The sequence below is a fragment of the Tachysurus vachellii genome, chromosome 15, assembly GCF_030014155.1.
Source record: "Tachysurus vachellii isolate PV-2020 chromosome 15, HZAU_Pvac_v1, whole genome shotgun sequence".
NCBI lineage: Eukaryota > Metazoa > Chordata > Actinopteri > Siluriformes > Bagridae > Tachysurus > Tachysurus vachellii.
Genome location: NC_083474.1, coordinates 20,629,692 through 20,657,203, shown reverse-complemented (window position 1 = coordinate 20,657,203; position 27,512 = coordinate 20,629,692). Strand labels below are relative to the sequence as shown.

Here is a 27,512-nt window from a genome sequence, read left to right as displayed (position 1 = left end):
TAAGTCTCATCAGCTTCAAGTGTGGCAAAGTGGTCAAATGGTATCTTATTGGTTAAGGCATTGCACTACCAATCAGAAGGTGGTGAGTTTGGATCCCAGGTTTAACAAGTTGCAAATGCTGTGGTGACTAGGGGAAAGCAGCCAACATCTTAAACGTCCATAACCATTAGTGAGAATGGGAGAAATGCAATTGAAAGAACATGAATTGCTAAAATTAGCATTACAGTGCCTTCATTTTGGTACATTTTGACAGGTTACAACCCCAAACAAAAATGTATTTTATTAGGATTTTGTGATAGACCAACACAAAGTGGCACATAATGAAAAACACCAAAGGAAAACGATAAATGGTGTCCAAATTTTTTTTTTACAAATAAATATCTGAAAAGCGTGCATTTGTATTTAGCCCCATTGAGTCAATACTTTGTAGAACCACTACAGGCAATCACCCTGATCAACAACTCACCATAATTATATTCACTGCTTCTTATCATAAGTACTGCATTATCAGGACTCAGTCATCAAATCATCTGTATATTACACACTACTGCTGCTGTATATTGCACAAAAAGCATAATATTACACAATACTGTTATTTGCACTCCAACACTTTTTGTACATTACTGATCGTTCATATTCCATATTCCTATTTTATATATTTTATTCATTCTATATCCATATTTTATACTCATTCTGTCTATATTGTATCTCATCGTCTGCATTGTTTTCTTGTATAGTTTTCTTGTATAGTATAGTGTTATTTATGTCTGTACCTTTGACAGTCACAAACTGCTGGAACCAAATTCCTTGTGTGTGTCAACACACTTGGCCAATAAATCTGATTCTGATTCTGATTCAGCTGCAAGCCCATTGTCAGCCTATAGAGAAGGAGGTGAGCCGGATGCTTGAGGAACGAATTATCTTGGAATCCACCAGCCCCTGGTCAACCAGGATTTTGTATTCAATAGCTATCTCCTCCCCCCAGTGGATGACCTAGGAGAGTTTAGGGAGGTCCTTGTCCATATTCCCCTTGATATACCTTCATATACCCTTGACTTAGCCAAAGCATACTGGCAGGTTGCCTTGCCCCCAATGCAACTGAGAAAATGGCCTTCAGCACCACTGGCCACTGGCAATATCAGATTTCCCTATTTGGGCTGCTTGGAGCACCTGCAATGACCAGAGACTGATAAATATTGTGCTGCAGGCCAGTACTATAGTGCGGGTCAATGACAATTCAGCATCACCAGTGTTGTGGATGTTCTCTTTTCTTTATTTACTCAAGAGTACAGGTACCGGGGAAGGGGGGTTCAGGATGGGGGTTGTTATTTTTTCACCAAAAAGCCACTGTTAGCTGAAAAGCTAAGAGGATTATGCTCACCCACACAGTCAATTGTAACTCTAGTGGATATTAATATTTATGAAAGAACAGTGCTTTGAATTATTTCATTTAAAATTCCTCCATAAGTGAATGTTTTAATTTTGTTTTGAACTATATTAGTTGTGGTTTGGAGACAGTTTTATGTGTGCTGGCTTCATGATGCCATTTCTGTTTGGCCCATGCTGCATCCTCCACGCTGTGTTTAATCATGCAAAGGAGAGGTGATAGAATTCTGGAAGACCAAATGCACAGAATATGCTGTACCCTGTTTATTCCATGTAGTTGCACCAATAAACTCTACAGATCCAGTTTCTTGCCTTTAAACAACAAAACACAGAGTCATAGTGGTCAGAATTGAGTGTGATATGAAAACACATCTGACCTGTGGGATAAGTTAATACCAAGAGATATAAATATTTTAGGTCTCTGGGTGGATAGCCAAGTCTTTATAATGAACACCATCAGTGCAGCTGTATTCAGTTTGCAGGTTTTTTTGATGCTGTGACACTTTTCACTTCACTAATTGTCAACATATCTTCTTGGATTTTTCTAGGTTAGGAAACAAGACAATTTCATCAGACAAGACAATTTGCTAATGCTAAATATCTTAACCAATATATTGTTATCTTATTATTTTATCCAGGACTTGCAGTTACAATGGGGGAAGACAAATCTATTAATAATTCAAATGTAACACGTTTTATGACTATTCTGACCTTGGAATCACTGGACATGCCACTTTCCAATGCTTTTTATATATTAATGTTTGGCATCATCACATACTGTTTAATTTTGTTCATCCAGTCCATGCTACTTGTGACTATTGTTGCAAAAAGGGAACTGCATAAACCTATGTACATATTGCTGTTTAATTTGTCTATATGTGACATTATGGGAGCTACAGCTTTTTACCCTCAACTGTTTGGTAGTATACTGTCTCTGAGCAGAGAAATCTCCTACCCTGCCTGTGCCTTGCAAGGCATTCTAATTCACCTCTATGGAACTGGATCACTGTTATTTCTCTCTGTTATGTCTTATGATAGATACATTGCCATTTGCAAGCCTTTGAGGTACCACAATCTAATGACACAAGGTAAATTGGTGAAACTTATTTTTATGGTCTGGTCCGCAGATTTTGCTATAATTGGGTCGGTATTTTCGCTCACATTAAGCAAAGAAATCTGCAGGACAAATATAGTTGACACATATTGCAATAATCCTTCTTTAATGAAGTTAATCTGTGAGGATACAAGAGTAATGAACTATTATGGCTTGTTTACTATAGCTCTTGTACAAGGCCCTTCAATACTGATGGTATTGTTTACATATGTCAAAATCCTAATTACCTGTCGTTCTACAAAACAGGCAAAATCTATAAGTAAGGCAATGCAAACCTGTGGGACACATTTAGTTGTTTTTCTGAGTTTTGAGGTCAACACATTTTTGCTACTGATTTCTCACCGGTTAGAAGCAGTATCTCCACACTTACGAAGGGCATTTGGTGTTTCGATTGTTATCTTCCCTCCAATTCTTAATCCTCTAATTTATGGATTGAATACAAGGGAAATTCGACAAACAATTTTTAAATTCTTACAAAGAAAAATTTATTTTACATAACAGAAAACTAAAAGAAAACACAGTCTTTTGCAATGTACCAATGAAGTTATAATAAGTAGACTAATTCAAAATAACTAGAATAACTAGGCTTTTCTACTGCGCTAAAATAAAATGATCTTAAATTATGCATTGATATATCATCTTAATATATGAATATTATTTATAATTCGACTCCTGATGTTCAAAAAAAATATTTTAGCTAAATTATCATAAACTGGCTGATAAAACAGTAGAAAATACTCATTTAAACCAGGATGTTCAATCACTCATTGCTTTGCGCAGTTACGAATATAAGTATTATGTTCAGAGTCAAATTAAACTTAATCTTTCTGCAAATTGCACAACAAAATGAGGCAGTTAGTGGCTGCTTCTCCAGGACACTTTTGCAACTTCTCTTTAACAGGGAATGGTACTTGAGGAACGGATGCTTGAGGAACGAATTATCTTGGAATCCACCAGCCCCTGGTCAACCAGGATTTTGTATTCAATAGCTATCTCCTCCCCCCAGTGGATGACCTAGTGGAGAGTTTAGGGAGGTCTTTGTCCATATTCCCCTTGATATACCTTCATATACCCTTGACTTAACCAAAGCATACTGGCAGGTTGCCTTGCCCCCAATACAACTGAGAAAATGGCCTTCAGCACCAGTGGCCACTGGCAATATCAGATTTCCCTATTTGGGCTGCTTGGAGCACCTGCAATGACCAGAGACTGATAAATATTGTGCTGCAGGCCAGTACTATAGTGCGGGTCAATGACAATTCAGCATCACCAGTGTTGTGGATGTTCTCTTTTCTTTCTTTACTCAAGAGGACAGGTACCGGGGAAGGGGGGTTCAGGATGGGGGTTGTTATTTTTTCACCAAAAAGCCACTGTTAGCTGAAAAGCTAAGAGGATTATGCTCACCCACACAGTCAATTGTAACTCTAGTGGATATTAATATTTATGAAAGAACAGTGCTTTGAATTATTTCATTTAAAATTCCTCCATAAATGAATGTTTTAATTTTGTTTTGAACTATATTAGTTGTGGTTTGGAGACAGTTTTATGTGTGCTGGCTTCATGATGCCATTTCTGTTTGGCCCATGCTGCATCCTCCACGCTGTGTTTAATCATGCAAAGGAGAGGTGATAGAATTCTGGAAGACCAAATGCACAGAATATGCTGTACCCTGTTTATTCCATGTAGTTGCACCAATAAACTCTACAGATCCAGTTTCTTGCCATTAAACAACAAAACACAGAGTCATAGTGGTCAGAATTGAGTGAGATATGAAAACACATCTGACCTGTGGGATAAGTTAATACCAAGAGATATAAATATTTTAGGTCTCTGGGTGGATAGCCAAGTCTTTATAATGAACACCATCAGCGCAGCTGTATTCAGTTTGCAGGTTTTTTGATGCTGTGACACTTTTCACTTCACTAATTGTCAACATACTTAATGTTCTTGGATTTTTCTAGGTTAGGAAACAAGACAATTTCATCAGACAAGACAATTTGCTAATGCTAAATATCTTAACCAATATATTGTTATATTATTATTTTATACAGGACTTGCAGTTACAATGGGGGAAGACAAATCTATTAATAATTCAAATGTAACACGTTTTATGACTATTCTGACCTTGGAATCACTGGACATGCCACTTTCCAGTGCTTTTTCTATATTAATGTTTGGCATCATCACATACTGTTTAATTTTGTTCATCCAGTCCATGCTACTTGTGACTATTGTTGCAAAAAGGGAACTGCATAAACCTATGTACATATTGCTGTTTAATTTGTCTATATGTGACATTATGGGAGCTACAGGTTTTTACCCTCAACTGTTTGGTAGTATACTGTCTCTGAGCAGAGAAATCTCCTACCCTGCCTGTGCCTTGCAAGGCATTCTAATTCACCTCTGTGGAACTGGATCACTGTTATTTCTCTCTGTTATGTCTTATGATCGATACATTGCCATTTGCAAGCCTTTGAGGTACCATAATCTAATGACACAAGGTACCTTGGTGAAACTTATTTTTATGGTCTGGTCCGCAGATTTTGCTATAATTGGGTCGGTATTTTCGCTCACATTAAGCAAAGAAATCTGCAGGACAAATATAGTGGACACATATTGCAATAATCCTTCTTTAATGAAGTTAATCTGTGAGGATACAAGAGTAATGAACTATTATGGCTTGTTTACTATAGCTCTTGTACAAGGCCCTTCAATACTGATGGTATTGTTTACATATGTCAAAATCTTAATTACCTGTCGTTCTACAAAACAGGCAACATCTATAAGTAAGGCAATGCAAACCTGTGGGACACATTTAGTTGTTTTTCTGAGTTTTGAGGTCAACACATTTTTGCTACTGATTTCTCACCGGTTAGAAGCAGTATCTCCACACTTACGAAGGGCCTTTGGTGTTTCAGTTATTATCTTCCCTCCAATTCTTAATCCTCTAATTTATGGATTGAATACAAGGGAAATTCGACAAACAATTTTTAAATTCTTACAAAGAAAAATTTATTTTACATAACAGAAAACTAAAAGAAAACAGTCTTTTGCAATGTACCAATGAAGTTATAATAAGTAGATGAATTCAAAATAACTAGAATAACTAGGCTTTTCTACTGCGCTAAAATAAAATGATCTTAAATTATGCATTGATATATCATCTTAATATATGAATATTATTTATAATTCGACTCCTGATGTTCAAAAAAAATATTTTAGCTAAATTATCATAAACTGGCTGATAAAACAGTAAAATAAACAGGATGTTCAATCACTCATTGCTTTGCGCAGTTACGAATATAAGTATTATGTTCAGAGTCAAATTAAACTTAATCTTTCTGCAAATTGCACAACAAAATGAGGCAGTTAGTAGCTGCTTCTCCAGGACACTTTTGCAACTTCTCTTTAACAGGGAATGGTACAGGTCATGCTTGCCACTTGATATGTGAGGCTACAAGTAGACAACACTGAGGATGGGAAACAAGGAGCACATTTGAGATAATGTACATGTCTGCTGAGTTTTCATATCGACTACTACATTGTTTATTGCACAGAAATTTTACACAATGTCTGTAGTATTAGTTGTCAACTTGTAAATAATTTTCAGATATTTTTCTTAACACACAGTATAGTCAAAGATATTCATTCATTCATTTTCTACCGCTTATCCGAACTACCTCGGGTCACGGGGAGCCTGTGCCTATCTCAGGTGTCATCGGGCATCAAGGCAGGATTCACCCTGGACGGAGTGCCAACCCATCGCAGGGCACACACACACTCATTCACTCACGCAATCACGCAATCACACACTAGGGACAATTTTCCAGAGATGCCAATCAACCTACCATGCATGTCTTTGGACCGGGGGAGGAAACCGGAGTACCCGGAGGAAACCCCCGAGGCACGGGGAGAACATGCAAACTCCACACACACAAGGTGGAGGCGGGAATCGAACCCCGACCCTGGAGGTGTGAGGCAAACGTGCTAACCACTAAGCCACCGTGCCCCCTTCAAAGATATTTGTTATATTTAACAGTGTCAGGTAAAGAATGATCTCTAAGAGCAGGAGTAATTATATATAAAACATGTACAGTATGTATGAATAAGTAAAAAATGGTAGATATACAGTTCATTGTATCCACATGGTATCAACATGAAATGTGTTGAACTGGGATATGTCCCACATACTTTTTTTTCAATACACAGAAGAGAGTTCATTGCATCCAAGAAGCCACATTATGCATTATATTTATCTGCCTAGGTAGAAGCATTGTAGTACATCTTATTTTACTTAAGATTAAAGTTTTTTTTACTCAATATTACAGTGTTTTGTATTGAAACACAATTTAAATTTAATTGGGAATTGTGCATGATTTCTTTTTTTAAAGTGTGATTTTTTTTTTGGAAATCTATGTGATTTTAGATATATAGATAATTATATTTGGAGATTAACTTTAGGCGAGGAGTAAGAATATTTCCTTGAATGGAGACATGTTAAGCACATAACATACAACCCGAAATATGGAAATGTTGGGGTGTTTTAAAATATTAATAAAATGAAAACTAAAAGACTTTCAAATACCATGAGCCAATATTTTATTCACAATAGAACATACATAGATAACATAACAAACGTTAAACAGAGAAATTTGACACTTTATCCACTAAATGAGCTCATTTCAAATTTGACAGGTTTCAAAATAGTTGGGACTGGGGCATGTTTGCATGGTGTAGCATCTCCTTTTCAAAAAAGTTTTAAGATGTCTGGGCATAGAGGTTATGAGTTCCTGGAATTTTGGTTTTAGAATTTGGTCCCATTCTTGCACCATATAGATTTCCAGCCTCTGAAGAGTTTGTGATTATCTTTGACGTATTTTTTGTTTAATGATGCGAAGGAAACTAGAGTCACAGTTCCAACATGGTGGCACTAGGAGCCTGTGGCAGGGACTAAGGAACATCACGGACTGTAGAACACCAGCTTCTAGAATGGGGAATGCGGATGAGCAGACGAGCTAAACATCTTTTACGCTCACTTTGAGGCTGCAACTAACCACTCTAGCGGTGTTAGTGGCACAAATAGCATGCACGCTGAGAGAGCTGGAGAGGTAAACATGTTTATCATCTCGGAGCATGACGTGAGGAGGGCATTCAGGAGCGTGAATACCAGGAAGGCAGCAGGACCAGATGGCATCACAGATCAGGTTCTAAAAGCCTGCACTGACCAGCTAGCACCGGTTATCACTGAGATATTCAACCTCTCACTGGAACAGTCTGTTGTCCCTTCATCCTTCAAACAGTCCACCATTGTTCCTGTCCTGAAGAAACCCCAGCCTGCCTGCTTCAATGATTACTGCCCTATAGCCCTGACCTCAGTGGTGATGAAGTGCTTTGAAAGACTGGTCAGAGACTTTATCACTGCATCACTACCAGACACACTGGATCCACTACAGTTCGTGTACCTCTAGAACCGCACTACTAAGGATGCCATTGCTCATCTTTTCCACACTACAATGAGCCACCTGGACTGCAGAAAAGGGAATTATGCAAAAATGCTGTTTGTGGACTACAGTTCAGCGTTCAACACCATAATTCCCTCCACACTCACCTCTAAGTTGGAGCTTCTCCGCTGTGTCAATGGATCTCCAACTTCCTGACAGACCGACCACAAGCCGTATGGGTGGGCAAACACACCTCATCTAACCTCACCCTCAGTACTGGAGCTCCCCAGGGTTGTGTTTTGAGCACCCTGCTTACTGTACACATATGACTGTGTGGCCACTTCTAACTCCACCACCATCATCAAGTTTGCTGACGACACTGTTGTGGTGGGCCTGATCTCCAACAACGACGAAATGGCCTACCTACAGGAGCAGTCATACCAACCGCTAAACATCAACGGGACCCCAGTGGAGAGAGTGGACAGTTTCCAGTACCTAGGTGTTCACATCACACAGGACCTGTCTTGGACCTGTAACAACACCCTGGTGAAGAAGGCCCGGCAGCGTCTGTACCATCTGAGACACTTAAGGGACTTTAAAATACCCTTTCAGGTCCTAAAGACTTTCTAAACCTGCACCATTGAGAGCGTCCTGACAGGTAGCATCACTTTCTGGTTCGGGAACAGCACCCTGCAGGACAGGCGAGCCCTCCAGTGGGTGATGCGGTCAGCTGAATGCACCATCCACACTGAGCTCCCTGACCTGCAGGACATCTACAGCACGCGGTGCCGGACCAGGGCCAGGAAGATTGTAAAGGATCTCAGCCATCCCAACAATGGACTCTTATCTTTGTTGCATTCAGGGAAATGCTTCCGCTCCTTGAAAGCAAACACAGAGAGAATGGGGAGAAGCTTCTTCCCCCAGGCCATTTGGAGTTTAAACCAGGAAACACCCAGGATCTAGTACTGGACCTCTCCCTCCATCTTCACTGTTTTTCTGCACACCTTTTTTGCACTATGACACTTTAACTCTGGACTGTCACTTTAACACTGGACTTGCACAGCACAGTGCCACTTTATACACTCTATACACACCATACTACACATAGACACTTTAAGGACAATCATTAAAAACCATACACATTTATGTATATGTTTATGTATATACATTATTTTTTCACATATATTTTTCATATTTTCATATTTTCTAGTTTTTATATAGTTTATACTTTTTATTCATCTATCTCCTTTTGGTTTTGGTTTTATTTTTCTATCCTGAATTGCATTGCTTTTATGCTTAAATACTGGACAGATGCAAGAAGCATTTCACTGCATGTCGTAGCCAGTATGTATGTGTATGTGACAAATAAAATTAGATTTTTTTTTATTTGATGTGAAGGCTACTCCTCCCAAGCTTCTCAAGCAACATCCAGTTGTCCACCGTAATAAGATGAGCTTAAATGTGGTGAATACTGTGGAGGCCTGCAGCGTCTATAAGATGGTGAAGAGAAAGTTGGGCAGGAGGAGGTCTCAGTTCCTCCCATTCTCATATACTACATGCTGAAGCATCCTCTTCAGTATGTGATTAAATCTTTCAACAAGGCCAAAAGTCTTAGAGTGGTAGACTGCCATCACCAGGTGTTTCATCTACAACAGACAACAAAGATCAGCAATGAGTCGAGAAACACAAGGCATACCATTGTCAAATATGATGTCCTTGGTTATTCTTATTCAGCTGAGTAGGTGATTTTACAAGTAGGGTATCTGGTGGCATAGTTAACGAGAACTAGGATGTACTCATAACCCTGGGCTGACTTTGGCAGCAGCCGGACAAGATCCATTTCAATCCTCTCAAATTTGATGCCGATGATGTGGAGTAGGACAAGTCTTTAGCTCAGGGAGGAGCCCACTGGAAACCCTCGCCAAGCAGAGGTTGGGAATTAGCATTAGTGGCCACTCCCCTACCTGGTTCCAGATCCTTATTTGTGAAACTGAGTACCCACTTGGTTTGCTCACTGGCCTAGCAGTGAGGGCCATGGTTGGGTTACTGCTTTGCCATCACACCCCAAAGATGCATCTCCATAATAAGATCCTTGGACAACTCTCACAAATCCTGACACCATCAATAACTACAGGTCTTGAGGTTTCTGGGGATAATAATTTATTACAACCTTCTGAAAGAGGCTAAGCACCTCCATCTTTCACAAGTCCCAAAAAGCCTAGTGTGAGATTTCCCTTTGAGTTCCTTAAGGCCCACCCCTTACAAGACTCTTGTCCCTGAAAACTGCTTTTAGTTATTGATCACTTCCATTAAAAGATTGAAGGAAATGTGTCTTGTCACTGATAAAAGATGCAAAGAGAACCCTTGTCAAAACAAATAACTGAGTGGCGAATGTCATGTTATGGGGCAATGGTAACGAATGTCATGTCATTGGGCAGTGGTGGCTCAAGTGGTTTACCCTTCTGCAACATTCGCAACCATTTCAAACACTACCCTTTCAACAACACATAAGGGTGTTAAATTTGTACACAGTGAATTAAAGACCTGGTGAAAATTCTGAAAGCACCTCTCCAAAGTACACTTCTAATAAAGGTTTGTCACAAAAAATCATTCTATTTGTGGAATCACAGAGGAAGATATGGGGAAACTACGCCTCCTAATGTACAAAAATATACATAATGTGCATAGTACATAAATGGCGGCACGGCAGTAGCGAGCAGCAGCCACTCTGGATTCAATATGGTGCTATTTACGCTTTGTACGTTTTTCTTTACGGTTTTTAGCCCGACTACAACCAATACATGGACACCAGAGACAGCAGTGTTCATGTATACAACCGTGAGAAGCTAATAAAATACAGAAACCGTGCAACAACCAACCTCAGCTTGCTGCGGAGACCAGGCCTCCGGTTCCCGGCGCCATCTCATACCGGAGACCAGGAGAGAGGATGCCAAAAGCAGTGCGTGAGGAAGCGGAAGCGCTGTAAGCGGCGGGTGTCCACGCTAGGCTAAAAACAAACCTTAGCTGGCCGGCTCTCCAATGTCAATTCTACTTTCCAATGTTTGCTCCCTGGACAATAAACTGGACTACATCTGACTCGAACACACTACGCGGCGAGAGTTTAGAAACTGCTGCGTCTTTGTTTTCACAGAGATGTGGCTTAGCGGCAGAGTTCTGGACGCCGCCATTCAGCTGGACCTTGTTTAGAGCCAACAGAAATGCAATGTTGAGGCTCTGTGCGTTAAGGTTTGCAGTGTTGGTGTGTGTGTTTACATCAAGACGGAATGGTGTAAAAACTCTGTGCTTGTTTCTAGTTACCGCTCATTATCAGTAAAGTTTGTGACTGTTAGATGCAGGCTGTTTTATTTACCACGGGAATTCACCAGTTTTCATCGTCAGAGTTTATGTTCCCCCCAGCGCTAATGCTAAAGAGGCTCTATGGGGCTATTAGCGACCTGCAGAATGTTCACCAAAATCTAAAGTCAGTGCTCCCTAAATTCCACCAGTATGTGGACTTTGCAACGAGAGGGGAAAACACGCTGGACCTTGTTTACACAAACATTCCCGGTGTGTATTGTGCAGAGCCCTACACCACCTCAGCTACTCACATCTCTGTTATGCTAATTCCAACATACAGACCACTCATCAGACGCTCTAAACTGGTTCTGAAGCAGGTGAAAACCTGGCCAGCAGGAGCCACCTCTGCTCTTCATGACTGATTTGAGTGCACTGACTGGAACATCTTCAGGGAGGCTACAACCAATGGCGACTCCATTAACTTGGAGGAGTGCACGGCATCAATGACCAGCTACATCGGCAAGGGCATTGATGACGTGACCGTCTCCAAGACCATCACCACACACTCCAACCAGAAGCCATGGATGACTGCTAACATGCGTGCGCTGCTGAAGACTAGAGACCTAGCCTTCAGAACAGTATACAGGGTGACCCTAAGAACAGCAAGGGCCAAGCTGTCCCGAGCCATCAAAGAGTCAAAGTGCGCACACGCCCAGACAATCCACAGCCACTTCCAGGACAGCAGAGACACCCGGCACATGTGGCAGGGCATACAGGCAATCACGAACTACAAGACAGCTTCACCTGCCTGTGATAGCAATGCCTCCCTCCCAGATGCGCTGAACGACTTCTATGCTCAGTTTGAGGCACAGAACAATGTAACAGCAAAGAAGACTATCCCTCCCCCAATGACCAGGTACTATTCACGGTCTATCCACAGCCGACGTGACGAGAACTATATGCAGAGTTACTGCTGGACCAGAAAACATTCTTGGCAGGGTGCTCAGGGAATGCACAGAACAGCTAGTGGACATGATATCTTCAACATTCCTACGTGCCTCAAGACAACCACCATTGTCCCTGTCCCAAAGAAATCTATAGTGTCCTGCCTCAATGATCCCGTTGCACTCACACTCATCGTTAAGAGGTGCTTCGAGAAGCTCGTCATGAGGCACATCAAGACCCAGTTACCACCCTCACTGGACCCCCTACAGTTCGCAAATTGTCCAAACCGCTCCATGGATGATGCCATTGCCACAGCCCTTCATTTAGCCCTTACCCTCCTGGACAATAAAGACACTTACTGTATGTACGAATGCTGTTCATAGACTTTGGTTCAGCATTCAATACAATTACAGTATCCCTCAGCACCTGATTGGGAAGCTGAGCCTGCTGGAACTGAACACCTCCCTCTGCAACTGGATCCTGGACTTCCTGACTGGAAGACCTCAGTCCGGAACAGCATCTCCAACACCACCACACTGAACACTGGAGCCCCTCGGGGCTGTGTGCTCAGTCCACTGCTGTTCACCTTGCTGACTCATGACTGTGCAGCAATGCACAGATCGAACCATATTATCAAGTTTGCCGATGACACGACCGTGGTGGGTCTCTTCAGCAAGAATGATAAGTCAGCATACAGGGAGGAGGCACAACAGCTGCCTGGTGTAGAGCCAACAACCTGTCTCTGAATGTTGATAAAACTAAAGAGATGGTTGTTGACTTCAGATTGTTGAAAAATGCTGTATTTACACTGGCCGGCGCGGTTTCTGTTTGTTGTCTTTTGTGTATTGTCATTTTTGTATTGTCTTGTAATTTATTGTCTGCACTGTCTTTTGTCCTGCACTGTCTTGTCTGTCTTGTTTGTCTTGTCCTGCACTGTCTGCAGCAGGTTGCACAGTTGCACTTTATGTAGCTAAGGCTTAGTTACTAAGTCCTTAGCTCTGTCTTTGCTTTTATGTAGCACCCTGGTCCTGGAGAAACGTTGTCTTATTTCACTGTGTACTGCAACAGCTATATATGGTTGAAATGACAATAAAAGCTTCTTGACTTGACTTGAAAATGTCAAGAAACATGCATAAGGGTTAAGGCACTGGGGTGTTGATTGGAAGGCCAGGGTTTAAACCCCAACACTGCTAAACTGACACCGTTGGGCAACTGGGCAAAACACTTAACCTTCCCTGTTCCTGGGCCATTGTATCATAGCTGCCCTTGTGCTCTGATCCCAACCATCTCAGTTGGGATATGTGAAAAGAATTCCACTGTGCTGTAATGTGTATGTGGTGATAATATAGGCTTAAATGCCCACAATTTATTATTTTTATTTCACTTCTATGGACTCCTGGATGGCTGGTTTTCTGGACCCTACCAATGACACACCGCTCATTAAGGAATGCCTTATGGCCACTTCATAGGAATTACTTAGAGGTTATAGGAAATAATATTCAACATTAAAAAGAGACTTACAGTATGTTGCAAAGCTTTAAAACACTAAATTAACATATAACATGCCATGTTATAAGATTTAATAAAACAAAAAATTATCCATTCTATGCTTTCAAATGCACTTCGAAATGCACTTTCAAAACACATACATGCACATTGTCATCATAGTACTTTTTTTTTGTTGTCATCACTGCTAGCTGTAAAGCTCAAAGGATAGCCCAGTCCCATGTAACCTACACCAGGGATTTGAAAAACATTTGACCTGTGGGATAAAGTTAATTTGGAGAGATCCCAAATTTTTAGGTCTCTGGGTGATACCCAAGTGTTTAAAATGAACACCATCACGTCAGATCTGTCAGTTTGTAGGTTTTGTGATGCTGTGACGCTTTTACTGTATTAGTATTATTTATTACTTATTTACTGTATTGTACTGTCATAATACTTAGTCTTATCAGTTTGCTATACATGTCCATGTTAAATATCTTAACTTGTATCTTTGTTATATTTTCTAGGTCTTGAAGTTACAATGGGGATATACACAGATATTAATAATTCAAATCTAACACGTTTTATGACTATTCTGACCATGGAGTCATTGGACATACCACAATCCAGTGCTTTTTCTATATTCATTTTTGGCATCATCACATACTGTTTAATTTTGTTCATCCAGTTCATGCTACTTGCAACTATTGTTCTAAAAAGGGACCTGCATAAACCTATGTACATACTGCTGTTTAATCTGTCCATATGTGACCTTATGGGAGCTACAGGTTTTTACCCTCAACTGTTTGGTAGTATACTGTCTCTGAGCAGAGAAATCTCCTACCCTGCCTGTGCCTTGCAAGGCATTCTAATTCACCTGTATTTGTGTGGATCACTTTTATTTCTCGCTGTTATGTCTTATGATCGATACATTGCCATTTGCAAGCCTTTGAGGTACCATAATCTAATGACGCAAGGTACCTTGGTGAAACTTATTTTTATGGTCTGGTCCGCAGATTTTGCTATAATTGGGTCGGTATTTTCACTCACATTAAGCAAAGAAATCTGCAGGACAAATATAGTGGACACATATTGCAATAATCCTTCATTAATGAAGTTAATCTGTGAGGATACAAGAGTAATGAACTATTATGGCTTGTTTACTATAGCTCTTGTACAAGGCCCTTCAATACTGATGGTATTGTTTACATATGTCAAAATCCTAATTACCTGTCGTTCTACAAAACAGGCAAAATCTATAAGTAAGGCAATGCAAACCTGTGGGACACATTTAGTTGTTTTTCTGAGTTTTGTGTTCAACACACTTTTACTACTGGTTTCTCACAGGTTAGAATCAGTATCTCCACACTTACGAAGGGCATTTGGTGTTTCAGTTATTATTTTTCCTCCAGTTCTTAATCCTCTAATTTATGGATTGAATACAAGGGAAATTCGTCAAACAATTTTTAAATTCTTACAAAGACAGATTTCTTTTACATAAAAGAAAACACAGTCTTTTGCAATGTACCAATGATGTTATAATAAATAGATTCATTCAAAATAACTAGAATAACTAGGCTTTTGCACTGCACTAAAATAAAATGATCTGAAATTATGCACTAATATATCATCTTCATATAAGAATATTATTTATAATTCTACTCCTGATGTTCAAAAAATATTTTAGCTAAATAATCATAAAATAATAATTAAAAAAAAAGTAACGCACAACAGAATATGTATGCTGATGAAATGTTAGAGGGCCTTATATTTATTTTGCTGTAAAAACTGGCTGATAAACATAGTAGCAGATACACATTTAAACCAGGATGTTTAATCATTCAATGCTTTGCGCAGTTATGAATATAAGAGTTATGTTCTGAATTAAATTCAACTTAATCTTTCTGCAAATTGCACAACAAAATGAGGCAGTTAGTGGAGCTGCTTCTCCAGGACACTTTTGTAACTTCTCTTTAACAGGGAATGGTAGAGGCCATTCTTGTCTACTGATATGTGAGGCTACAAATAGACAACACTGAGGATGGGAAACAAGCAGCACATTTGAGATAATTTCCGTGTACATGTTACAGACAAAATATCAATTAACTTAATTAGATGCTAGATTTTCTTCCAGCTTAATCTTTTTAGAACTTCTTGCTTTTTCAACCATTCATTGCCCTGTGCCAACTATTTTGAGACATGTAGCAGGCATCAAATTTGAAACGAGCTCATTAAGTGTTAAAATTGTAGAATTTCTCAATTTAATCATTTTTTATGTCATCTGGGTTGTATTTTGAATAAAACATTGGCTCATGTGATTTGAAAGTCTTTTAGTTTGCATTTTATTCAAATTAAGAAAAAACTCGCAACCTGTTCTGGTTGTACCATAATCATTATTAGATTCATTTTTCGTGGACTTGTTTACATTCCAGGGGAATTAAAAAAGTAGTTTGTTGGACATACTGTCAGAATCAACTATAAAGATGCAACTCCTTTACAATCCTAAATTTCTCGAAAAAAAAATCTATTACAAATACTTATATGGCTATTAGTATTTGCCATACCCGTATTTGTCTTCTTTTAGGACACATTATCGACTAAATTTGAATAATTGCAAGTAAATATTAAAGAAATTTACTTGGGCAGTAATAGCTCTGTAGTTAAGAATCCATGCTACCGATGAATATCAATCTCCCACTGGCTCTTTAGCTAGTCCATTACTAACAGTCTGGTAGTAGCGCAATTTGTCAATGGTCCAACTGATTGCTAGAGCTTCTTGTTCCACTGCTGCATATTTCTTCTTGGATATCAGCTTCCGACTTATGTAGAGGACTCCTTCCCTTTAAAGTTCTGGGACAGGACAGCCCCAGTGCCGCAGGTTCTGCGGGACCAGCAAGCTGTTGAGGACCTTGTGTTTCTGAAATGACTGTTCCTTCATGCTTTTCTCTGTACCCAGTCCAGCTGACCCGTCTTTCTGAGATCTGAGAAAGGCTCAGAGGGAGGCTACAGAGAAGTTAGGAATGAATTGGCGATAATACCCAGCCAATCCCAGCAAGGCACATAACTTGGGGGACCAGAAATCTTGCCACTAGCCTTTGGTGAGGTCCAATGTAGAAATCAATTGGGCTCCTCCGAGCCATTTCACCAGGTTGTCTGAGTTGGGCCAGATGGTTATTTGTGCATTGTTGTACCTACTGGATGGCTTCCATGTTTTCTCTTACAATGAGTTACTCTGTCTATCTGCTTTTGCATTTCATGCACTTACTCCATGAGAGCAGTAGTGTGAAGGCTACTCCTCCCAAGCTTCTCAAGCAACATCCAATTGTTCTGGAGATCACCATAATAAGATTAGCTCAAATGTGGTGAATCCTGTGGAAGCCTGCAGTGTCTCTCAGATGGTGAAGAGAACAAGAGAACATTCGACACGAGGAGGTCTCAGTTCCTCCCATCCTCATATACCAAATGCTGAAGCATTCTCTTCAGCATCTGTGTAAATCTTTCAATAAGGCCACCGGTCTTAGAGTGGTAGACTGCCATCACCAGGTGTTTCATCTACAACAGACAACAAAGATCAGCAATGAGTCGAGAAACACAAGGCATACCATTGTTGAATATGATGTCCTTGGTTATTCTCATTCAGCTGAATAGGTGTCTTTACAAGGACCACCTCTGGGTATCTGGTGGCATAGTTAACGAGAACTAGGATGTACTCATAACCGTGGGCTGACTTTGGCAGCAGCCGGACAAGATCCATGTCAATCCTCCCAAATTTGATGCCAATGATGGGGAGTAGGACCAGTTGATTAGCCAGTCTTCCTCAGGGAGGAGCCCCCAGAAAAACCTACTCAAGCTTAGCCCATGAGCAACAGGACACAGAGGTCGGGAAGGTTCCTTAAGGCGCATCCCTTACAAGACTCTTGTCCCTGAAAACTGTTTTTAGTTAGCGATCACCACCATTAAAAGATTGGAGGAAATGTGTCTGCCACTGATAAAATATGTAGAGAGAGCCCTTGTCAAAACAAATAATTGAGTGGCAAATGTCATGTCATTGGGCAGTGGTGGCTCAAGTGGTTCACCCTTTTGCAACGTTTGCAAACACTACCCTTTCAACAATTTGTAAGGATGTTAAATTTGTACACAGCGAATTAAAGGCATGGTGAAAGCATATCTCCAAAGTACACGCCAAATAAAGGTTTGTCACAAAAAATCATTCTATTTGCGGAAACACAGAGAAAGATATGGGGAAACTACGTCTCTTAGTGTACAAAAATGTAACAAAAAATACATAAGGGTTCTTGGTTGGAAGGCCAGGTTTTAAACCCTGCTAAACTGACACTGTTATTAAGCAAGGCACTTAACTGTTTCAGGGCTGTTGTATCATAGCTGCCCTTGCGCTCTTACCCCAACCCTCTCAGTTGGTATATGTGAAAATAATTCCACTGTGCTGTAATGTATATGTGGCGATAATATAAGGTTCTATGCCATCCATCCATCCATCCATCTATTCATTTTCTACCACTTATCTGGAACCGGGTCACAGGGGCAGCAGTCTAAGCAGGGACTCCAAAACTTCCCTCTCCCCAAACACTTCCTCCAGCTCTTCCAGGGGAATACCGAGGCATTCCCAGGCCAGCCGAGACATAATCCCTCCAGCATGTCCTAGGTCTTCCCCGGGGCCTCCTCCCATTTGGACATGCCCGGAACACCTCCCCAGGGAGGCCACCAGGAGGCATCAGGAACAGATGCCCGAGCCACCTCAGCTGACTCCTCTCGATGTGGAGGAGCAGCGGCTCTACTCTGAGCTCCTCCCGAGTGACTGAGCTCCTTACCCTATCTCTAAGGGAGCGCCCAGCCACCCTACGGAGGAAACTCATTTCGGCCGCCTGTATCCCGGATCTTGTCCTTTCGGTCATGACCCAAAGCTTATGACCATAGGTTAGGGTAGGAACGTAGATTGACTGGTAAATAGAGAGCTTCGCCTTGCAGCTCAGATCTCTCTTCACCACAACAGACCGATATATCAACCACATCACTGCAGAGGATACAACGATCCGCCTGTCGATCTCCCGCTCCGTCCTTCCCTCACTCGTGAACAAGACCCCAAGATACTTAAACTCTTCCACTTGAGGCAGGAGCTCTCCACCAACCTGAAGGTGGCAAACCACCCTGTTCTGGCTGTGAACCATGGCCTCGGACTTGGAGGTGCTGACTCTCATCCCTGCCGCTTCACACTCGGCTGCAAACTGTCCCAGTGCATGCTGAAGGTCCTGATTTGATGAAGCCAACAGGACAACATTATCTGCAAAAAGCAGAGACGAAATCCTGTGGTCCCCAAACTGGACTCCCTCCGGCCCCCGACTGCGCCTAGAAATCCTGTCCATATAAATAATGAACAGGACCAGTGACAAAGGGCAGCCCTGCCGGAGTCCAACATGCACCGGGAACAAGTCTGACTTACTGCCAGCAAAGCAAACCAAACTTCTGCTCCAGTCATATAGGGACCGGACAGCCCTTAGCAGAGGGCCCCGGACCCCATACTCCCAGAGCACCCCCCACAGGTCGCCATGAGGGACACAGTCGAATGCCTTCTCCAGATTCACAAAGCACATGTGGAGTGGTTGGGCAAACTCCCATGAACCCTCCAGCAACCTGGTGAGGGTATAGAGATGGTCCAGTGTCCCTCTCCTTGAACTGACACCTTATGATGTTGGAGGGGTTTGCGTGCCTGAATGATCCTAGGAGCTATGTTGTCTGGGGCTTTCTGCCCCTGGTAGGGTCTCCCAAGGCAAACAGGTCCTGGGTGACGGGCCAGACAAAGAGCGGTTCAAAACCCCTTATGAGGAAAAATAAAACAAGGTCCGTGATGCCGCCCAGTATGGAGCCAGGCCCGGGGTTGGGGCTCGCATGCGAGCGCCTGGTGGCCTGGTCTTACCCCACGGGGCCCAGCCGGGCTCAGCCTGAAGGAGCAACATGGGGCCGATCTCCTGTGGGCCCACCACCTGCAGGAGGAACTGTAAAGGGCTGGTGCAATGTGGATTGGGTGGCAGTCGAATGCCGGGGCCTTGACGACCCAATCCCCGGACACAGAATCTGGCTCTAGGGACATGGAATGTCAGCTCACTGGTGGGAAGGAGCCTGAGCTGGTGCGGGAGGATGAGAGATACCAGCTAGAGATAGTTGGGCTTGCCTGCACACACAGCTTGGGCTCTGTAACCCAACTCCTCGAGAGAGGCTGGACTCTCTACTACTCTGGAGTTGCCCGTGGTGAGAGGCGGTGGGCTGGTGTGGGCTTGCTCATAGCCCCCTAGCTTAGCAGCCATGTGTTGGAGTTCACCCCGGTGAACGAGAGGGTTTCCCTGCACCTTTGGGTCGGGGAGAGGTCTCTCACTCTTATTTGCGCTTACGGGCCAAATGGCAGTGTAGAGTACCCGACCTTCTTGGCGTCTCTGGGAGGGGTGCTGGAAAGTGCTCTGACCGGGGACTTTGTCGTTCTACTGGGGGACTTCAATGCTCACGTGGGCATTGACAGTGACACCTGGAGGGGTGTGATTAGGAGGACACCCCCCCCCCCCACCTGAACCCGAGTGGTGTTTTGTTATTGGACTTCTGTGCTAGTCACAATTTGTCCATAATGAACACCATGTTCAAGCATAAGGGTGTCCATCAGTACACATGGCACCAGGACACCCTAGGTCAGAGGTCGATGATCGATTTTGTGGTTGTTTCATCTGACCTCCGGCCGTATGTCTTGGATACTCGGGTAAAGAGAGGGGCGAAGCTGTCAACTGATCACCACCTGGTGGCGAGTTGGATCCAATGGTGGGGGAGGAAGTTGGACAGACTTGGCAGACCCAAACATACTGTGAAGATCTGCTGGGAACGTTTGTCAGAGTCTCCAGTCAGAGAGATCTTCAACTCCCACCTCTGGCAGAGCTTCAACCAGATCCCGGGGGAGGTTGGAGACATTGAGTCCGAGTGGACCATGTTCTCCATTTCCATTGTCGACGCGGCCGCTCGGACCTTACATGGCGGCAATCCCCGAACCTGGTGGTGGACCCCGGAGTAAGGGATGCCGTCAAGCTGAAGAAGGAGTCCTATTGAGCCTGGTTGGCTTGGGGGACTCCGGAGGCAGCTGATAGATACCGGAGGGACAAGCGAGCTTCAGCCTGGGTGGTTGCAGCCCCAAAAACCCGGGTCTGGGAGGAGTTTGGTGAGGCCATGGAGAAGGACTATTGGTCGGCCTCGAAGAAACACACACTGTTTACAGTCTGCTGAATCTGCTGACTTCGACTGGGGACATCCTTGGACGGTGGAAGGATTACTTCAAGGATCTCCTCAACCCCACCGACATGTCTTCCACTGAGGAAGCAGATGCCGAGGGCTCAGTTGTGGACTTGTCGATCCCCCAAGCTCAGGTCACTGAGGTAGTTGAGAAGCTCCTTGGTGGCAAGGCCCCGGGGGTGGATGAGATCCGCCCTGAGTACTTCAAATCTCTGGATGTTGTGGGGTTGTCCTCAGCCTCAGCCTCCCCGGAAATGTTTATGCCAGGGTACTGGAGAGGAGAATTCGGCCGATAGTCGAACCTCGGATCGGTTCTATGCCCCAATCAAATTTTTTCATTTACTTCTATAGCCTCCTGGAAGGCTGGATGTCTGGACCCTACCAATGACATACTATTCATTAAGGAGTGTCCAATGGCCACTTCATAAAAATTACTTATACTAGAGGTTATAGGGTTGATATTCAATGGTAAAAAGAGACTTGTGATGCAAAGCTTTAAAACATTAAATTTACATTTAACATGCCATGTTATAAGATTTGACAAAACATTCTCCATCCCGTGCTTTTAAATGTGCTTCAAAATGCACTTTTAAAACACATACATGCACATAGTACTTAGTACTTTTTTTTTTACTGTCATCACTGCTAGCTGCAAAGCTCAAAGGATAGCCCAGTCCCATGTAACCTACACCAGGGATTTGAAAAACATTTGACCTGTGGGATAAAGTCAACATGGAGAGATCCCAAAATTTTAGGTCTCTGGGTGATACCCAAGTGTTTAAAATGAACACCATCACCTCAGATCTGTTCAGTTTATAGGTTGTGTGATGCTGTGACACTACTGTATTAGCTCTCATCATACTTAGTCTTATCAGTTTACTATACGTGTCCATTTTAAATATCTTAACTTGTATCTTTGTTATATTTTTCAGGTCTTGAAGTTACAATGGGAATATACACAGATAATAATTCAAATCTAACACGTTTTATGACTATTCTGACTATGGAGTCATTGGACATACCACAATCCAGTGCTTTTTCTATATTCATTTTTGGCATCATCACATACTGTTTAATTTTGTTCATCCAGTTTATTCTTCTTGCAACTATTGTTCTAAAAAGGGACCTGCATAAACCTATGTACATGCTGCTGTTTAATCTGTCCATATGTGACCTTATGGGAGTTACAGGTTTTTACCCTCAACTGTTTGGTAGTATACTGTCTCTGAGCAGAGAAATCTCCTACCCTGCCTGTGCCTTGCAAGGCATTCTAATTCACCTGTATTTGTGTGGATCACTTTTATTTCTCACTGTTATGTCTTATGATCGATACATTGCCATTTGCAAGCCTTTGAGGTACCATAATCTAATGACACAGGGTAAATTGGTGAAACTTATTTTTATGGTCTGGTCCGCAGATTTTGCTATAATTGGGTCGGTATTTGGGCAAACATTAAGCAAAGAAATCTGCAGGACAAATATAGTTGACACATACTGCAATAATCCTTCATTAATGAAGTTAATCTGTGAGGATACAAGAATAATTAACTATTATGGCTTGTTTACTATAGCTCTTGTACAAGGCCCTTCAATACTGATGGTATCGTTTACATATGTCAAAATCCTAATTACCTGTCGTTCTACAAAACAGGCAAAATCTATAAGTAAGGCAATGCAAACCTGTGGGACACATTTAGTTGTTTTTCTGAGTTTTGAGCTCAACACATTTATGCTACTGGTTTCTCACAGGTTAGAATCAGTTTCTCCACACTTACGAAGGGCCTTTGGTGTTTCAGTTATTATCTTCCCTCCAATTCTTAATCCTCTAATTTATGGATTGAATACAAGGGAAATTCGACAAACAATTTTTAAATTCTTACAAAGACAGATTTCTTTTACATAACAGAAAACTAAAAGAAAACACAGTCTTTTGCATAATAGCTATAATAATAACTAGGCTTTTCCACTACAAAATAAAATGACATCTGAAATGATGCACTGATATATCATAATGGATGCATAGTGATATATGAATATTATTTTTAAATTCTACTACTGTTACACAAAAAATATTTGATACTTTACCATGAAATGAAAAAAAAAATTAAACACACTTTTTAACCAGGATGTTTAATTACCTAAATAATGCTGCGTGCAGTTATGAATATAAGTATTTTGTTCAGAGTCAAATTCAACTTTATCATTCTGCATAGTGCACAACAAAATGAGGACACTATTGCAAATTCTCTTTAACAGGGAAAGGTACAGGTCAATCTTGCCTACTTATATCCCAGGCTTCAATTAGACAACACTGAGGATAGGAAATTTGTGGACATTTGAGACAATGTACATGTCCGCTGAATTTTTATACCAACTACTACACTGCTTATTGCACCAAACTTTTACTGTAGTTTTTAGTTTTAAATTGTCAACTTGTAATTATTTTTTATTTATTTTTAATCATATACATATATATATATGTACAGTATATATATATATATATATATATATATATATATATATATATATATATATATATATATATATATATATATATAAATATACACACACACTGAGATCTGTTCACTAAACTGAAATTGGCAAGTCTCTGTTTAAAGTGGCTTTTGTTTATGTTTAGCTTTGTATAAATGTGCTAGGATTTATGTCTTTAACACACAGTATAGTAAAATATATTTGTTATATTTAACAGTGCCAGGTAAAGAATGCTCTCTAAGTAGCAGGGGTAATTATATATAAAACATGTATATATGAATAAGTAAAACATGGTAGATCTACAGTTCATTGTATACACATGTAATTATATCACATGGTATCAACATGGCATGTGCTGAACTGGGATATGTCCCACATACCTTTTTATTCAATACACAGAAGAGAATTCATTGCATCCAAGAAGCCACATTATGCATCTGGCTAGGGAGAAGTTAATTCTAGTACATCTTATTTTACTTCAGATTAATGTTTTGTACTCAATATTACAGTGTTTTTTATTAAGAGACAGGGGTCAGAGCTAGAGGTAGCCGAGCTGAAGATGTTGAGGTTCTCTTTGGGAGTGACAAGATTGGACAGGATTAGGAACGAGTACATCAGAGGGACAGCTCATGTTGGACATTTGGGGGACAAAGTTAGGGAGGCCAGATTAAGATGGTTTGGACATGTTCAGAGGAGGGAGAGTGAGTATATTGGTAGGAGATTGTTGGACATGGAGCTGCCAGGCAGGAGGCAAAGAGGAAGACCAAAGAGGAGGTATATGGATGTAATTAATGAGGATATGAAGCTTGTGGGTGCAAGTGTTGAGGATGCAGAAGATACGGATAGGAGGAGAGAGATGATTTGCTGTGGCGACCCCTGAAGGGAAAAGCCGAAAGAAGAAGAAGAAGAATGCATTATGGGAATTCTGCATGATTTCTTTGTTTTTCTTCTAGTGTGATTTTTATTTTTTTTGGAAATCTGTGTGATTTTTGTTATATAGATAATTATATTTGGAGATTAATCTTAGGCTAGGAGGAAGAATATTTCCTTGAATGGAGACATGTTAATCACATAACTAACACATAACATACCATAATCTTGATAACTATGAATTGTTTTTAATTTGGAGATATAAAAACACTGAACACAATACAAAGAGAACAGTGACGCAATAACTGACTCACACTTCAGGCTGCATGTTACTGTATGTCCATGTTTTCTGAAACAAAGCAATCAATAAAAATATGGTATTTATTCTATATTATAGAAATACTTTATTAGATATATATTTTTGGTTGGAGTTGTTTACATTTCAGAGAACTTAAAAATGATTGCTGGACAGACTGTCATAATCAGCTATAAAGATGCAACTTGCTTCAAGTCAAAATAGTATCCAGCATTTCATTATAATCCCTGTAGGATTTTCTGAGAACATTTTATTGAATAAAAATGGAGAATAATCATTTTAGAGCAAGAGAATTATGAAATATTTGTGACCCTTGGCTGACTTCAGCAGCAGCCCAACAAAAGTCATACCAATCCTCTCAAAGAAGATGCCAATGATGGGTAGTAGGATCAGTTGATTAGCCTGTTTTCCTCGGGGAGGAGCCCCTAGGGAACCCTGGACAATGTCAGCCCATGAGCTACAGGACACAGAGGTCAGGAATTAGCAGAAGTGGCAACTCCCCTACCTAGTTCCAGCTTGTTACTTTTGAAATTAATGAAGCTCCCACCAGTTTTGCTGACTGGCCCAGCAGAGAAGGCCGTGGTTGGTTTAATGTGCTCCTGGAGTCTGACACAGGCCTGCCGTTGATTTCCACGGTGACCATAGGTGTTTTCAATGGTGGCGGTGAAGGCAGTAATGCATCTTGTGAATTCCATAGACGACTCTCACACCTACATGCTTATATTTTTACAAAGCCAGATTTCTTCCTCTAGCTAACAGCAAAACAATCTAAAATATATATGCATGTCCTTTTTAGTTTACTTACATTATGTTAGTACATTAAGATAAATAAAACAATTGGTCTGAAATTGTCTGGAATAATGCAATAAAACAACAGTGCATACATGAATATGTTATTCAGTCAGTTAAATGTATTAAATAAATAATCTTTACACAGTTCCATAAAGAAATGAAACATGAACCAATTAATTTGCGTGTTAATTGTCGCAAAACCACTTGTTTTTTTCAGGTCTTGATACTGCAAAAGGGCAGACACATCAGTTAATAATTCGAATTTAGCACGTTATAACAATTATGACTATAAAATCCTTGGGCATACTACCACTAACATCCATTTTATAAAATTATTCTTTTATTTTTACTGTAAAAACTGTTGTAACTGTGCAAGTTGTTTTTTTTAACGTGAGCTATAAGTCTAAACCTAAACCTATGTCTAAATTTCTGTTATATTATGAAAGTCAATGTTAAACCAGTACAGACTGTGAACATTATTTCTGACAAATGAATTCACTTTATTTTACTACTTAGTTCATGATAATTTTGAGCACATCAGTTCCTAATGTTTTTGCCAGTTTATATTATGTTCGGTATCAATTTCGTTTAAAACTTGATAAACCACATTAGTGAAAACATGAATCCCATTGTGTATTTAACTCTTAATTATATTTTTCAATGTTAACCTGCAATCAAAAAATTTTACATGTAGATTTTTAACCCCAATTAAAAGGATATTAAAGAAGAAGTTGGACATTTTGCCTACAGGAGCAGGACCACTAGGGGAGGCCCAGAGAGGTATAGGCTCCTGAATTGAGCCCTTTAGGGTAGATCTGATTAGATCAATTTGTTTGTTGCCTGACCTGTTTGTCTCCTGTTTTACGATTTTGGCTTTGCATTTCATTTTGGACTGTTTGCCTTGTGTTACTTAAACCTGCTCCACATGCACTTGCAATCGACTCTGTCTTTCAACCCCCCAGCATGTAACAGAGGTTTTAACATGTGACAATGAGACAGTAGATACAAATTTGTTAAAATTTTAAATGGTCATTAAAATCCATTAAAAAGTGGACATTTTATTGTGTTACTCTTAAATTTAGCTTTTACTTTTAGCCGTATTATTCTATGGCAATACAAAACAGATCAGATTTCAATTAGGTCGTGTGGGTCAGATGGGTCTTTTGTCTCCACTCCCACAGTGCTGTACTTAATTATGTGTCCACTTTGTCCTCAATCCCAAAACTCCTAAGGGTGTTTTAATTTCCTTCCATAATAATAATTAAATTACTTCCTCATTTAGTTGTTCTTTCATCTTGTTTGTACAATTCATCTTAAATACAGAAAAAATGGAAATGAAAAATAGAGAAAAAAAAAACTATACAGTTTGTTTAAATTAAATAAAATGTGCATGACTGGGCTTTTGTTTCACACGGATATTAAACACACTTGTTACTTATTTATTTTGCTTGGGATTTTTTTTTTTTTATAAATATGGCAATAATGTGTCCGTCCCCCCCCCCGTGAATGGAAAAATAATCCATTTATTTTATTAAAAACCTCATCAAAAATATGCTAACTAATTGCTTTTTGATACGGACATGTTGATCTTATTATGTTAACTGTAATATATTTTTGTGTTTTGTTTGAAATGACAACCGTATCAGACATAAACAGTAACATATCCCAAAGGCATTATTAGCAACAGTGTTCATTAGGTAAACAAGCTACGTATTTATGAGGAAGTCTCACAGGATTAATTACTACACACAAGTGCTTGTAGGATATCATTAGCCGAATCCCCATACAGTACATGTGATTAATGAAAGGATTTGTTTTCCAAGACAGAATGGCCTAAAACTGTGTCCCAGAGGAGTGGCAATGTTTTGATTTGAAAATGTTCATACACAACACCGAAAGAGCAACAACAATCAACTCGATAACGTTCAACCCTCGTTAATATTTTATCCAAACCGCAATAAAACAAAACAAAAGCCTTTTATTTGTGTCACATGTACATTACAGCACGGTGAAATTCTTTCTTCGCATATGCCCTTTTTTTGAGGTTGGGGTCAGAGTGCAGGTTCAGCCATGACACAGCACCGCTGGGGGG

General features: G+C 40.6%; 3 protein-coding genes and 1 pseudogene across 3 annotated transcripts; all 4 read left to right on the top strand.

The window, feature by feature from the left end:
- The first annotated feature begins 1,832 nt into the window (after nt 1-1,832).
- LOC132857776 (olfactory receptor 4D11-like) lies at nt 1,833-2,998 on the top strand. Its single transcript, XM_060887813.1, has 2 exons — nt 1,833-1,853; nt 1,940-2,998. Exons 1-2 carry the CDS (start codon nt 1,833-1,835, stop codon nt 2,996-2,998), a joined length of 1,080 nt encoding a protein of 359 aa, XP_060743796.1.
- Nucleotides 2,999-4,355: 1,357 nt separating this feature from the next.
- LOC132857775 (olfactory receptor 4D11-like) lies at nt 4,356-5,525 on the top strand. Its single transcript, XM_060887812.1, has 2 exons — nt 4,356-4,391; nt 4,488-5,525. The coding sequence occupies exons 1-2, from the start codon at nt 4,356-4,358 to the stop codon at nt 5,523-5,525; spliced, it is 1,074 nt and encodes a 357-aa protein (XP_060743795.1).
- Nucleotides 5,526-14,167: 8,642 nt separating this feature from the next.
- On the top strand, nt 14,168-15,169 carry LOC132858303 (olfactory receptor 4E1-like; the record flags this gene model as incomplete). Its single annotated transcript, XM_060888588.1, is given in 1 exon segment — nt 14,168-15,169. A coding segment is annotated over 1 exon segment (1,002 nt), but the record flags the coding sequence as incomplete, so codon positions are not given.
- Nucleotides 15,170-21,853: 6,684 nt separating this feature from the next.
- LOC132858557 (olfactory receptor 4E1-like) lies at nt 21,854-22,852 on the top strand (annotated as a pseudogene).
- Nucleotides 22,853-27,512: the final 4,660 nt, after the last annotated feature.